General features: G+C 37.9%; 2 protein-coding genes across 5 annotated transcripts in view; one reads left to right on the forward strand and one right to left on the reverse strand.

Annotated features, from left to right (window-relative positions):
• The window catches only part of LOC139116966 (SWI/SNF complex subunit SMARCC2-like), a 29,973-nt gene extending 22,156 nt beyond the window's left edge, over positions 1–7,817 (reverse strand). Inside the window, 7 exon segments of the mRNA XM_070679721.1 lie at positions 600–668; positions 1,843–1,920; positions 3,619–3,764; positions 4,620–4,689; positions 5,214–5,474; positions 5,915–6,034; positions 7,658–7,817. Of these exon segments, the coding sequence (XP_070535822.1) occupies positions 600–668; positions 1,843–1,920; positions 3,619–3,764; positions 4,620–4,689; positions 5,214–5,474; positions 5,915–6,034; positions 7,658–7,768 (855 nt within the window). The 5' untranslated portion in view covers positions 7,769–7,817.
• Positions 7,818–8,114: 297 nt separating this feature from the next.
• LOC139116967 (uncharacterized) lies at positions 8,115–14,305 on the forward strand. Of its 4 annotated transcripts, XM_070679724.1 has the most exons (6): positions 8,115–8,524; positions 9,179–9,283; positions 10,135–10,274; positions 10,924–11,147; positions 12,049–13,350; positions 13,919–14,305. In XM_070679724.1, exons 1-6 carry the CDS (start codon positions 8,402–8,404, stop codon positions 13,942–13,944), a joined length of 1,920 nt encoding a protein of 639 aa, XP_070535825.1. In that variant the 5' UTR covers positions 8,115–8,401; the 3' UTR covers positions 13,945–14,305. The 4 variants fall into 4 exon arrangements, with proteins under 4 accessions (XP_070535825.1, XP_070535823.1, XP_070535824.1 ...); XM_070679722.1 differs by having other exon boundaries at positions 12,049–14,305; XM_070679723.1 differs by having other exon boundaries at positions 10,135–10,262; positions 12,049–14,305.
• Positions 14,306–16,070: the final 1,765 nt, after the last annotated feature.

The raw sequence follows: 16,070 nt of genomic DNA on the forward strand, positions 1-16,070 counted from the left end.
CGTTGATGTATGGCGTTTTGAACAAACGGTTACAAATACTCAGAACAGTATGGAAATGTTTCTTTTGCACTAAAGAGAGTGATGGGAATATGCTATTTTTCGTAAGGCTTGACTTATGGCCCTTCAATGATCTGTTAAAAGTATGGTGATTTTACTGTAAGTTCCCACACATCCAAACTTACTCGGCGTGCTACAGGGAGTAGAGAGCCAAGCTATTGCACATGCATGTATACTAATCCTTATACAATTCGTCAGGGCACAGCCCCCTCAGTGAGCAAACAGTGGTAACGCATGCCTTACAAAGTGGTTGTGATTTCTTCTCGCTTCTACCTCCTTGGGCAAACGTAAAATATAAACACAGAGGAACTTTCAAATCTTCCTTTTAACCAAGGGGAAGAAGAATAATCAAATTTTTGGCTTTCATGATTAAATTTGACTTTGCAAATTTACCAAGTTCTAAGGGACAACTCTATCTGTACAATTGACATAGCTATTGGAAGCCATGTTGTATAAGTATTTGATCACACTCAGGGTTAAGGCAGGAGCCATTTTTTTGATAGGTATGATCAGATATGCTCCCTGCCCCTCAATTTACTCACATCATCTGTGATTGGTTTAGCCCTCAGTCCTCTTCTTCTCCCCCTCCCTGACTCCTTTTTGGATTCTCCCTAAAAGAAAAAAGCCCACATCTTGAAAGGCCCTGCTTTCAATCCCCAGGCAGTATATAATGCACCATGGGCACAATGCCCATGCTTTTGTAAACTCCAACCACAGCAAAGTTCAGGATAAATTTGATGATGAAATACATAAATAGCGTTGTTTAATCACTATCTTTGTTGTATACTGTTTCCCTAATGCAAAAGTTGCTTTAAACAGAGAACCAAGAAATTACACGAAAATATTCATCCCGTTAACAACACCCTGCCTTTGTAAATGTCAGTATGGTTGCAATATTGGAAACAACATTAGGACATAAAGCATAACTTAGATAATTGATAATGTAAGGTATTTATGTATGTCATTATCAAATCTACACTGAAATGAGCTGTGACTGGATGGTACAGTTCAAGTGCGGATCATGGACTTTTCCAAAACCAAACTTGATAGTCTTGTAATTTTCAGAGGTGTGAGTAGGTCTGCACACACGGGCATTGGAATGTAAATCTCTATCAAGTGTTGCACTCCACTGAACTTGGGCATTTGTATATCCTGGGATGGATGACAAGTCATGTGTTATCAGTGGGTTAGATTAAAAAGTAAATCAATTCAAAAAGTTATATGACAATCCTATTTATTACTTTGAAAACAGGCTGATCTTGTGAGTATTCAGACATGGCAAAATATACATAAAGACATGTTCAGTCGTGTCACTATATATTTCTCTTCTTGGCCTTAAACATACCAAAGTTTAGAAAAAAAAATTCAAAAACTATTGAAGCAAATAATATGTCAGTGCTGAATAAAACTATAAGCAACTCATATTTTTTCAACTCTGTATGGGTTTTGGGACCAGTTTAAGCATTTACTGTAACACAGCTGTGATACATTACAGCAATGCTCAACCGTTTCACTCAAGTCCAGAGTGCAGGGTCCACTCACACCCTTGAAAACAAAGATCATACCACAAGCATGGCCATGAAAAGGGCTAAGCTTTTAGGGCTATGGACTGTTCAAGTAAACGGCGGTACAATTAACTTTCTAGTATGTATTTTAAATGGGTCTATTTCCCATACAATTATCATTAATAAGGTATGTAATAGTAAGAAGTACGTGCGGAAGCAATGCCGGGGAATTTCGAGTTTTCATCACTTTTCCATGGAATGGCACGGGACTGGATCTCACCTCATCCTGAATTTCATAGTCTTCTTCATTCATCCATTCATTGAATTCATCAAGATCCAACAACCATTTGGCATTGACCTGTGAAAATGAAATATGTTAAAAATGTTTTTGACAAAACTATCATGAGATGACTGACTGTTCTATACATGAGTGATGAAAAATCTTTCCAGTAAACTTTTGGAAATTTTCAGAGAATAAATTCCTGTCCCTGAGGAGTTAGAATTCAAAACTGCTAGTTTAACTTGAAATTCAATCCAATAGTGAATGACTGAACAACCCACTTTCCAGAAGTTCCATAAGATTTGATCTGTGATCAACTCAAGGCAAATCTGTACACTAAACATGGAGGTTAAATTTGCTTTGAAGTACCACAAAAGTATTTAATATTGTAAGCAGTTTTTAATGATAAGCATTAAATCTTTGCAGTGTCTTACACAGAAAAGTATTCATAGAGATTCAACATGGCCTGAAGAGGATGACATGCACCTTAGAGGGCGCTGTATGGCATTTTCTATCATCTCCTCACTCCTCTTTGTTAGGAAGTATGGAGTATCATATTAGCCTACATGCCCAGGTGTGGTAGTATGGAGTATCATATTAGCCTACATGCCCAGGTGTGGTAGTATGGAGTATCATATTAGCCTACATGCCCAGGTGTGGTAGTATGGGGTATCATATTAGTGCCTTACTTCCTACATGCCTTACCTCCTACACACCTTGCTGCGGTAGGATGGGATATCGTATTGGTGCCTCACCTCCCACACACCTTGGTGAAGTAATATGGGGGTATCATATCCGTGCCTTACCTCCCACACCCCTTGGTTAAGCAGGGCTCGAAATTAACTTTTTACCTTGGTAGTCCACTTGGGCTACCATTTTCTGAAGTTGGTAGCCCAGTGACAATGGCTGGTAGTCCATTAATATTTTGGTTTCGGGATACTGTGCTTGTCCCAGTATAAGCCCCCGGTTCAGCAACACAAAACAGAAGTAAAGCTAGGGGCTTCTACTCGAGAAACCCCATGTTATGTGTCACGAACGCTTAATTTATGCTTATTTTTGTACATTTGTAACACTTTCTATCACTTTCTAAATCGGGTTATACATCCAAAGAAATTGTAACTTTAGTAAAGAAAAACAGAAAAAATATTCTCATGATCTGTATGAACTTGCATGCCTTGTTACACCCGAGTCTCTATGTACAGAACGTAATACATTGATACTGATCGACAACCATAGATAAAAGACAGCGAAACTCAGCCACGATTTCCAAGCACAGTGTTTTATATTACTATTTCAAATCAAACTGATTATACAATCTCTTGATATAGAAGGGAAAGTTTTGTTAAATTTCAGCATCAAAACCCCAAAACTTGACACAAGTACGTCTTGTATGCTGCGGATCAACAGCATTGTGTGAACTGGCATGCAAAGACTGCACACGGAAAAGCAACTCAACATTCTAGTATCAAACGTTCTGCATCTTGTGAAAACAAAAACATAGCAGTGAAAATTGTAATAGTCACCAGTAAAAACTCCACAGATGAAAGGGTAATTGCTTCAAACAAATGAAACTACATGTTGACTGCATTTAGATCGTCCAAAAGTGACGGACATCGCACGCCAAGTATTTCATGTCCCAGGCTTTGTTAGCCCGTGTGGGCTACCATTTCATGTACTTTGGTAGCCCAAGGGAAAAGTTGGTAGTCTATAGACGTGGGACTACCGCTAATTTCGAGCCCTGTTAAGTAATATGGGGGTATCATATAAGTGCCTTACCTCCCACATCCCTTGGTGGGGAATGGATGTCTCAGGTTCCTGATCCATCTCAGAGGATAGAACCCAAGTATCATAGCTGTCTGGATAGTACCACCAATGCACCAAAGTTGTCCTGTCACGTTGCACCAATGGTCTCAACCAATCCTCTGTTATAACATAAAACAACGCAATCTTTTAGATCTTGTTTACTAAGGGCTCCTTTGTCAAAGTTGTCAAAGCATGATACTGCACTTAGCATCTTGGCATAAACCTATATATATATATATATATATATATATATATATATATATATATATATATATATATATATATATATATATATATATATATTTTTTTTTTTTTTTTTTTTTTTTTTTTTTTTTTTTTTTTCACATTGTTGTAGGCTATTGTACATTGTTCGCAGTGAGCAAGTGACCAATTGACCCATATAAAGAACACTAAATACTAATGATGAACAAGGTGAAAAAAAACCTTTGACAGACTATAATATTCTTTTCCAAGAGATTAATATTTTGAAAAACAAAACTCTGCACTAAACTGACATTCTCATTTCATGTTGTTAGTTCTGTAAAAATGACAATGAATATCATGTATATTTTTGTTTTAGAAATTACCTCAATGTGTATGTATGGTAGATTGTATAGAAATCTTAGCAACTCTTCGCTATTTTTTCCCAACACTTGTGAAGGAAGGCAAGTGAATTTCAGAGTTAAAATCTAACTTACGTTCAAAATCTACGATGGCATGAATCATAAACCAAAATCTAGGAGAGGTCGATATTTTGACCAATTAACAGTTATTCCTCTGATGATGGCCACTTCTATTAACACGTAAGAAATTGCTGAATCAATCTTTCCACACACAGAATGTACAACTCTGTTCATATTAGTAGGCACATTGCAGTGCACAAATACATATGTCTCACAGAAAGAACAATCTGCAGTTCTGAACACACAGAGTTGCCCCTCCTCAGGACTTGGCCATTGGATGGGCACATTTACCTTCTATAGCCTGGGCTGGAGGTGGGTAGACGACGTGTGACGCAGCCTCTGGGTCATCAGTTACAGTCCCCTGTGAAAGAAATCAACACGATAAACACAATGACATCAATTTTGACTGACTATCAAGATTTGGATTACATTATTTTCTAAATAAAATAAATGCAACTCCTTGAAAATATGAAAGCCTTTAATATCATACATACTTATTACTAAACATTCAGGAAATGTGTACAAGGAAAGTTTGTTTGAGATTCTTCACTGTGATCCCGTGTGACTGCATCACAAAAGTCCTTTGTCTGTACTATGCAATATTTCACTACAGAAAACTGAGGTGATGCCCCTACTATGGATATGAAGAAGATTGCTGGTGGTGCACCTAAATAATATCGAGCCCAATTTTTTATCACAAGAACATTCATGTTTTCTCAGGGGACCTCCCTCACTATATGGAGCAGCTTGGCCAAGCAGGATTATAGCAATTTCTGATATTGTTCAGTCTTGCTAAGTTATTTAGCAATCAGATTTGGGTAACTGTCATAGAAATAAATGGCCATCGTATTCAAGAATTTATATTCAACGAGGTTCAGTACACACCCTGTGTCTTGTGACTATGTCTTTCAATTTGGTTGCCAGTTTTGTGTCAATGTCAGGTCTGATGTACACATTTGGCATTGACAGGCATTTATTCTGGACAAGCGTCTTCTCAATGTTCATGAACATCTCAACATTGCGGTCCATTCTTGATGGCGACTGGAAGTCAAACCTTCTCCATCCTTGGTCACTTTTGAATTTGTACACAGCAGACAGTGTGTGACATAAACCACCACCGGGTTTGAAATCCATGAAGCATTTCATCTGGTGTAGAAATGGCAATAACAATAATGTTAATTTATAATTATGATGGATGTGGGTTTTTTTTGCATTTGTTAGTTTGTTTTTCACTTTTTGCTGTCATGAAATAATTGTACATATTATGGTATTCATGACATGTGGTATCTGATCTTTACTGAAAGAAATGGTTTTCGAGACATATCTGAAAAGCTGTAAACGAGCTAAGCTCTTGCTCTGTAAGGTGTTACAGTGACAACAAGAAGAACAACTTGAATTCTGTTGTCCATATGCCAAATTTCTAATAAGCTTCCAGCTTCAACAAATATCCACTACATCTCTTACGTATCATTCCTTTTGATAACATAAGTCTTACTGTCAGAGCCTGCTGCTGTAACGTAACAAAATATAAATCAGTTGTTTTGAAGCTGTAATATTTCTGAAGTTAGATCTGTATGCTCACGTACAGGCAACCTTGTCAGGGCTGGTTTGCTGACATGTCTGCCAAAGTTATCCTCTTGAAACTGTACAAGCTGAGCCACCAATGATGCCAGACTCTTGTTGGTTGGTGGTTCCATTTGGGTGTACTGTATGGCAGAAATGTATGAAGGAAAATAATGAGGGAATTTTGAACTTGGTATTCACCATTACAATTTTATGCCACTCACATGGAAACCAATGACCACTGCACTCTGGGAGTAGATAGCTATTTTGAGGTGTGAGACTGAGTTACAATGAACTTGCTCACTTCCAAGTCCCTATCAGAGCAATGGCATTTGGCAATTTGTGGCAGGTAACAGTATGTACATTAGACAAATTAAAAATACCATTCAAAGAGACAAAAATAACCAACGTATTGTAGAATTGCAGATATATTTCAGAAAAGACTTTTCAGTTGTTCACTCATTACAGTATGACAAATATTTGGATTTCTACATTGCTTTTGACACACATGTATACCTTTCATTCAGTTTGAAACAACTTTCACACTGACAGCTGACTTGAACACCATATTGGGGTAACATTCAAGAAGTGGCAAACTCATGACGTCAGTACCACCAAAGACAAAACAAGGGATCCGGCACTTACTGCTTCAGTAAGTACCTGTCCATGTTTGACGTAATTAGTTTGTGTACCACTGCTTGAATTTGCCCTTAGCCCATATTGTGCACAGTCATAATTCAAGCAAATGAAAAAGACACTTCTATGACCAGACATTGTAATTGTATAGGTCCTATATGAGATGCTTGTGATGATCAAATTCCATGACAGTACATGTACTATATTCTGCCATGGCTCAGTAATGATAGAGACCAAGAGAAATAGGTTCTGCAACATATTTTGGGGTGTGATGTTATTTAAATGTAGGTGCACAGCCAAATTTGGGTAATATGAACAAGGAATGTAGCATTGGGCGTTTAGTTCCATAAAAGCATCGTATGTACGGTACAACATTCTGAGTGAGACTGGGTAGAACGACTTACAATATGATGAGTCTTGTGAGCAAATGAGAAAATGTTTTTTTTATTTTGCGCAGAGGAACATGTTTTTAATTATTCATCACCCTATCATTGTCAGTAACACTAAACCACTTTACAGTTAAATTAAAATTTTATTTCATTTTTTTAAGTATTACATATTTTTAACATATAAGCTTGTTCATACAATAAAGGTTTGAAACATTGAAGTAAAAATATGTCAGAGCGAGGCCCAATGCACCTTTTGACCCCATTTTCTGGGTCTGGTGAAAACAGTATCGTTGTACCATCAAATAAAAGGGTTATGGGAGATATAAGAATTTTCAATGCATGTATCCTCTAACATACTTTTGTTTCGAAAATACTCAACCGCCGATGCAAGTACATTTATTCAGTCTCAGAATCAATTGTAGTTTTACAAGATTTCATTCGCACACGGCACTGAAGGTGTACCGTACGCTGTTCATCGCAATCGCGATAATATTTCTGAAATCTTGAACTCATTTAATACGGCATAGTGCATTATAATATTCTGTTATTCGAACAACATTGAAGATCGCTCGGAGAAATCACGTTTGTTGACAAAAAGATATCCGATGATCAGACAATAGCAGCGGGTCACAACAAAGCAAGAAGCGGAGGCCATGTGTTGTTGGTGAAAATGAATCCATTGACCATTTTCAAGATTCAAATCATTACTTCCAAGTTCTTGCCACTTTCATATGTCCTTACCTTTTTGCAGTTTTTCTGTAGCCATGTTCTTATATTATCGAATTGGGCGACAGTTTCGGCCGACTCCCAAAATTTGAAATCGGCACCTCCGTCCTTCTTGCGCGTCGCCATTTTGTTTGAACTACCCGAGAAAGTATACGCTATATATCCCACAATGCCTGTTCGAGATCGGTCTGTTTTCGGGTAAGGATGACAACACTATATCAAGGGGTGGTAGAATTAGGATTATCAGGAAGCCACATCAGGAAGACACCATAACGTCGGATGTCTAGAAGTCCTGATGAAACTTTTTCTTTAGATTCACCTTTCAGAAAGAGAATGACATGTTAAGGACTTACGGAAAAACATACATGAAATACAAATATTCTGGAAAGCGCCATTGTTTACCATGAACAATTCCACTCCCTGTTTGAGTGATTTACACAAGTCCATGTCTTGTCCGTGACGTAATTTACAAATGATGAAAACTAAAAGGTCAGAAGGTCACTAGTAAACCACTCAGGTTCCTTCCCGCGGTATCTCACAGTGCATTGGCTGTGTGAAATATTCAAAACAATTATGAACGCAATGCCGGAAAAGTTACAGAAATACGCCGACGTGTGATCCAGATACTCTGCGAAGCTCGAAGCGGGTGATTGTCAAGAAGGAAAATACATTCCCCGCTTCACACTGTTCAGCGCTCACTCAACTTGTAAGTTGTTATTCAAATGCAAATTTGTGTCCGAGAAACCTAGATGATCATCAATGATGTCTTGGCTATCGAAGAAGATGGTGACGTGCTCAATGTGTCATAAAGAAGCGGAGGAGGACGACCCTTGTGGAGAACTGTATATTCACGGCAGACATGCTGCTCATCACAAGTGTTTGGTAAGCTTTCATTTCATGCCCCCATTTCGCGGAAACGCTCACTTACACAGCAACACCAGTCAAACTTTCAGTTTGAAAAACAAATGAACTTCAAACAGTGGAGAACAACTTTTCTTCGCGTTTCTTCAGCCCCCTCTTTGAATTTCTTCATTCTTATTTTGTACGGTCCTATGTTTAAGATTACAGGGTGCCGTTTCGCGAACTTTAGCCCGCAAGCAAGAACTTTTTAGATAAGATAGCTGCAATTGATCAAATGTGAAATATACTAATAATGGTCACAAGAAATTCTCAGCTCACATTTGAATGTGAACTGATGCCGTTAACTTAATCCCCGGCAGAATCCCCGTTATGTGTACAGTACAGTATCTTCCTACATGTAAATTGAAGTCGGGTGAAAAGGGAAAAAACAACTTTTAATAGCTATAATATAAATGTAAATGATGATTGTTGACCTGTTAATAACTTTGATTTCCTTTCCTTTCATATGTTGTTACTTGCTGAGGACCACACTACTCATGCCGCATAGCTCTTAGTTATGCATACATGGCAACATATGCAGACATTCTCTTGTGATCGAATTTGTCTTTTCATACAAAACTTTGATATGAACATCGCTAATGGGTTTGATGATTGTTCCTATTTCAATGATTTCAGCTTTATTCCAGTGCTTTGATTCAAAAAACTGGTGACTTTGATGATTTTGGAGGTGGATTTGAAGTCAAATCAGTTCTCAAAGAGATTCAACGTGGAAAGAAATTGGTAAGTTGATCATGGCATAGCTTAAGAATTGGCAACTGTCAGGTCCATGCCATGCAAGTCCTTTATATGGCAGTATTTTAGTTGCTGGAGATGAAACATTACTAGTTTCCAGAAAAGATGAATAACATCAAGTTACAGTAGGAATTCAGTTAAAAAGGTTTGTTGTCCCCTTTTCTTGGTGAAAATTTGCTAATGTGTTTGTATCATATACCAGATTTTCTTCACTAATGATAATTCTAGACAGAGAACGCTTGCAACCCTACGCCAGAAGTTCACAAGCAGCCCAGCATGTGATGAAGTGTCTTGTATTGCATGTAGCCAAGAGGATCTTTGAGAGTTACTGTTATATCAAAATGTGTCAGCCACTTTAGGAACAAAGTATTTCTGAAACTTCAGAACTAAATGACACCAGTTCGGCAGTTGTAAAAAATTTTAAAAAATCAATATAATAGTGCAAATCATTTCCTTGATAATGTAATACTATTTAATCAAATTCTTTATTTGTTGACATTGTGCAGTTGATGTAGAACAGCTGTATATTTTCAGGAAAGCATTCTTGACCTTACATGTGGTACATTTGGTGGGACATGACATTGGAAATTTGACATTTCACTGCATAACAAATGCAAATAACGTGACAGGAAATACGAGTAAGTATATTACAGTAGCAAATCTCAGCAAATTCAGCAAAATTGGTTAGATGCTGCAGTGTTCACTAAAACTGGTAGATTCACCTGTCCAAAAATGCCAGGATGTAAGGTCACTTGAGGTAATGAAGATGACCAGTGCCAGGATGTAAGGTCACTTGAGGTCATGAAGATGACCAGCGCTTTTCTCTTTCATGATGACAGCGCTGTTCAAGGAAAGGCTGTGAGAAGAGAGGTGCAACTGTTGGCTGTGGTAAAACAACTTGCAGAAGAACATATCATTATCTATGTGCCAAACAGGAGGGAAAATTCCAACAGAAACAGACCGATCAGTTGAGTGAAAAGTAAGCTGTTTACAAGTGGTAACAGTATTGCATTTTCATTTCATTTCAAATATTTGCAACTACAGCTGAAGTTGTTATATTCAGCACACCAAATAAGGCAATTACCCAGCAACTTAGCAGAACAGTTTGCTATATGACCTGGAGTTTACCTAAGCAAGTCTGTTTTATTGTCTTAAGACTAATAAGGAATCCACCAAACTCAGCAGGTAGCTCCTCCACTGAGTAAACTGATGTGCCTATACTAGAACAAACCATTTTCAACGAGCATCCCGTTCTGGAAGTGTTTTAAAAGGGGGTAATTTGTTGTAGTTATAATTCAAATACCAAAGGAAAGACAGGACACAGAATGACGACAAGAGATCATAGTTTACACTATAAAAACATGAGTTTAGGCTGGGTCACATGAAAACTTCCGATACATTGTGTTCCATGTGTGTAATAACCCTTTTTTCCAATGTCAGTAATGCTTTTATATGACTTGAAAACGTGAACAGAGGAATGCGAACAAAATTGCAGCTTTAGGATGCTTATATGATTCATAAAAAGGTTTAGTGACCTGAACATGAATTCAGTATTTCTTTTGCTTTACCTTCCATTCATGTCACTTTCTGATCAATATCACAAATATTATGGTCCATTTTCCCTCCAGCCATATCAATTATGAAATAATTTTTAACTGCAAAGAGCATGTGCAAGTGACAGACCTTATCAGGGGTAGTTCTAAGAGTGGATACAGTAGTGACAGCGACGACGATGATGGTGGTGGTGATGATGATGATGATAATGAAACTGAAGATGAGATGTCAAGTACTAGTGATACGAACAGTTCTGAAGATTTTGTGGATTCATCTCCACTAGCATTTTCTCAAAGCAGTAAGTCATCTTGAAAAAATAACGTTATATTTTATGACTTATTCTATCTGAAACACATTGAGCAAAGTACCATGGTATGTAACAGACACCTTTTTAAAATTTTGCAAAATCGGGGCAGTGTTCTCCACGGGCCCAGTACGCCATAATGAAATTCATGTGCACCACATATAATTGGGTGGCGCCACATTAAAACTTTCTACCACCACTACAGTAAAGTGACTTTGATTTTGCCGCATGAACAAGGTTTCTTCAATCATTGAGCCGATCCTGTAAATAAACTTTGTGTGATGGACACAACCAGAGATTTGTCTCGCAAGATGTGTGAAACTCGCCATCGTTTGCTGTAACACATACTGGCTTCAGTCCAGAAGCCTGCCGACATTATCTCACATTGTTTTACATACTCAGTCACCAACACCAGGGCATTGTTTTAAACAATGTGGACTGAACATGCTGACAGTTAATATGCCGACGTGAATAATTTACATGAGCATGAAACTGAACGATCGGCACGCTCCTGTTGGTAACATAGTTAATACACTCTTGATAATCGTTGGTTTTTTGTCAACTTTGCTGAGGTCCAATGAAAAAGTTCTTTTTCGTAACCGCTGGTCAGACAGCTTTGTTATTTGGTATACAGGTCCCTAGGGATAACCTGACTTAGATTTGTTCAAATTGTGATGAAATATGCAAATCTGTATTTTTATGAGTTTTTTTACTCATGTTTCATATTCTGTGTGTGAACTGAACTCGGTAATTTTGCTTTGCACAAAGACAAGACAGTGAAAACTATATTATCTCTATGGATTTCCTACTGATTCCTCATAAACTCCAGACAGAAAAAGAAAAGTGAAATTTATAGCTCCTACTTGTTTTTTTTTTTCACCTTTAATACTTGTAGTTTCCAGTAGTTACCCAACTACAAAAACAGAGAAGCCAAGTGGTGTCATTTCAAGATTATCTCGAAAGAAGTTCAAAGTTGATACAAAGAGGAATACTGCCACCAAGAGGAAACTGTCTTACAGGCCTGGCAAGACGCGACAACGGAAGAAAGTATGGGTACAGAAGGACTTATTAGGAAGCACCAGTCTGGCAGATGGAAAGACGGCAGAACCACCTACTGCACAAGATTTGGCATCTGAGGTTGCAGTTAATGATCACTCTTCTAGCTCTTCACGAGAGAGTACACCTCTCGTGGACGAGAGATCTCTGAATATACGGGGCATGGGAACTACAGATCGCATGGAGTCCTGTCATGATAACAGCACAGGAAACAAGCATACTACAAGCGTTATAGCAGGTGCTGTAGCAAGAGCTGTGAGTCAGTTTGTGGCTCCGCAGTTGAAAGATTTGCGGAGCGAGGTGGACACACTGAAAGAGCAGGTTGGCAAATTACAACAGGAGTCAGCCCTCTCTCCAAGGCCTGTCCCAACATCTGCACAAGTAGGTCGGGATCACAGGAAAGCAAGACAGAGTACTCCAAAAGCAGCTTCAGCACAGTGTCAATTTCAAGATCAGGAAAACCCAGATGAAAGTGTGACTGACATTTCCTTAGAGTCATGTGACTTCAGGTGTCAGAGTCAAGGACACCAGCATCATAAATTTCCAACTGAGACAGGCAAGAACAATTCCATTGATGAAAATTTTAACAGGGTTGTTCCTGTGACCAGACACAGGCGCTCGCCTTTCTCTGACGAAGCCCTTGCTGGATGGTATTCACTACAAAGCTGCGCAATGCCAGAAAATGAACTGAAGCAGAAAGAAAAAGCGTGGGGAACCAGTTCCGTTTCTCTCAAGAACAAACTCAAACCTCCAGACATGCCCAAAATGATTCAAGATCAACTCGATAAAACCAGCAGGGATCAAGACAAGCTGCTGTATGAAGTCTGTCAGGGTTACCACCATGCCATGGCTCCTCTACTATGTGTTGCATCATCATCCGATGACATGTCCAAGGCCGAGCTAGAACAAGCCATCAGGGACGCAATATCTCTGATGGGTTTTGCTGCGTACAAGGCTGCCAGGTCAAGACAGAACCTTCTGAAGGAAGTGCTCAAACCAGAGTACCACAGGTTCTGTGACTTTCAACCCAGCCACGAACACCTCTTCGGAAACCAGCTGATAGAAGAAAGACTGCAACAAGATATCATATTGATTGAAGAAAGCAGAAGAAAGGAAACGCACACCCCAAGGGCTACTCCAAGTAAGAAGAAATCAACAGTAAAATCAAAGAGAATTGATAGTTTCTTTGCTATGAAATGAAATGAAAAGTTACATTTTCATTTTATCTGAAAAGAATCCAATTGCCCCTGTTGTTAAGATAAACATGAATACCCTTGATGATTTGATGATTTGAGCTAAATCATAGTGGTGAAAGGGTTAAATGGCTTCCCTTGTTTGTTTAGTGTGAATCACAAGTTTTTGACCCGTTCATGACATGTGCAAGAACAATAGCAAGTGCATATATGGAGTGAACTGATGAAAACCGAGTGGTATACCTGTTGCTATGCAGTTTATCGCTATTATTAAAAATATAGCAAAAAACATCTAAAAGGGAATTTTTCTCAAGCTGAGAGCTCTTGCCAGTTCAAACCGTGCTATATTGCAAATACAGCATGGATGTTGTCACGTCTCAACCAATCAGATCACAGTTTTTGCACCATCTATAATGATAATATCAAATATTACCTTGGGAATCAATTGATTTAGGTCAAATCTATCAGGTAACAGATATGAAATTTTGTTTTATCACTTGTTTACTTGTCGTATAGGCATACCTTCAAGCATGGGATCATGATTCCAAGTCTCAAGGACAATGAAGGAAAGTGGTGGCCATAGAATACATTTATCCTACATGTGTCGTTTATCGCAAAGAAGTTGAGAAAATATGTCAACACTAACTTTAAAATACCCTTCAGGCTGAAATGAAACTTTTTATTCCATTTTCATATAGTTTTATTCTCTTTATGAAGTTATTTACAAGCGCAGATAGTTTTTGTAGGGTAGGGTACAATGGTTCAATTTGTAGGAATAAGTAAAGGGATTTTAACAATATGTTAATCCATATCTCTGAGTCGAGTTTAACTGATTTCTCTGCTCATACAATTCTTTACCTTTTGGGTTTTAGGGACCGAGCACAATTAACGGCGGGGGGGGGGGGGCGGAAGAGAAAATGGGGGGGGCCACGAAAAAAAATGAGTGTTCTTGGGGTGGGCCATGAAAATTCCAAGGAAGGTAAGGGGTGGGCCACCAAAATTTTTTACACCATGACAGACAGAGAATATTTTTCAGCATTTTTGTTCCTTGTTGAGGTTGGAGTTCCTTGTTAAACTTCTTGTAGCGTGATGAAATACCAAGTCTTGAACCTCACAATGCAGTTGTTCTGTGTAAAATCAGCAATATTATGATTAAAATAGCACAACACAATACTGACAAGTATATTCCCTTACAAAACTGAACTGCCTATTAGCCAGTCCACATAACTGTGTGGAACAGGTGGCATGGCTATTTGAGGGAAAATAGGCAGTCCATAGCAGCCCAACCTGCCACATGCCAGTATTGGAAATACGACATGTTAAAATTTGAACATTCATCACAAGCTATGCATGTGAAATCAGGCTCAGCCATGTGAAGTAACCATTCATTAGCAGTCCTATTGAATTCATGACAGAAGGGAAGATTGTCAATGGATTGAATGGTAGCTTACACATGTGGCAGTAAAAATTTAGACATGCATTAATAAACTCCAAGGACTGACTTGTTTGTCAATTCTCATGTTTTCATATCCCTATTGTCTATTTAATTTAAATAAATTAGGCAGCACTCATGTGTAGAGTTGTTTTTACTTGAGTTAAGTTTTCAGGTGAAATTACTCATGTTTGCACAATAGAAATGTCACATGGGTCACATGCACTGGTTACCAGTTAAATTGTTCTCAGACTTAAATATTTAGTGGATACAGAAGCAACGGTTTGCCATTTTAAAGTGACAGTGTAAAGCTGTAAGTTTTTGATTTTGTTAATATTTTTGTTATGTATTACTTTATTGGTTCACAAATTTAAGTTGAATTAGCTCGTTGATATTATCAATACAACCAACATACACTTTGTGTGCATGTATATTATAAAAGTCCACGTGTTATTGTGTTCAATTAAAGTTTAGTCCAGACCAAAATGTGTTTACCAACAATAACAATGCTGACTTTACATAATACAGGTTGTGAACACTGGACATTTGAACGTGTTTTAGAAAATAGAATAACATTTGCAATACTGGCTAACATGATTTTGAAAAGAGAGAAAAACCTGTAGTCGATGTACGAAGAACAAAATTTCTGCCAAAATTATGAAGTTACAGACTATCCCTTAAATATAGTTAGAATTAATTTAATTCATCTCCATTCAAAAAAAAGAGACCAGGATTTTCAGCATAAACCAATGAATATGACAAGAGGGGAGTAATGCAGATGGCTGCGAACGTCTGTGAGTAGTAAATTAAATCAGATAAATCAGCACAGATCAAATTTTAAACATCGTTTATTTTTATTTTCAAAATGTGAAATAATTAACACATGTTCACCGCTAAATATTCAATATGATCGGAACCTGCATTCTATTGAAAGGTACTCACATGGTTGGATCTGTCAATAAATTTTGTCAGATCATCACACAACGACGAACACACTTGCGACGGTTCTGCATCTGCCATTGTAAAACTTTCGCGATCACAACTTACATAAAACTTAATGGAAACGCAGTACAGGCACAGGGAACTTAGTAATCTTGTTGTTGTTGTTGTTGTTGTTATTGTTGTTATTGTTGTTGTTGTTGTTGATTGTGGTGATGATGATGATGACGATAATAAAAAATATTAAAAAACAATGTCTCATTCCTTGCTGTTGTTTGTCGATGTTGTAGATAATTG

Source organism: Ptychodera flava, chromosome 18, assembly GCF_041260155.1.
Source record: "Ptychodera flava strain L36383 chromosome 18, AS_Pfla_20210202, whole genome shotgun sequence".
Classification (NCBI taxonomy): domain Eukaryota; kingdom Metazoa; phylum Hemichordata; class Enteropneusta; family Ptychoderidae; genus Ptychodera; species Ptychodera flava.

Coding starts and splice junctions, on each gene's coding strand:
- LOC139116967 (XM_070679722.1), top strand. CDS start 8,402: ATGATGTCTTGGCTATCGAAGAAGATGGTGACGTGCTCAATGTGTCAT. Junction 8,525..9,178: donor CTGCTCATCACAAGTGTTTG/GTAAGCTTTCAT, acceptor CAATGATTTCAG/CTTTATTCCAGTGCTTTGAT. Junction 10,275..10,923: donor ACCGATCAGTTGAGTGAAAA/GTAAGCTGTTTA, acceptor TTTTCCCTCCAG/CCATATCAATTATGAAATAA.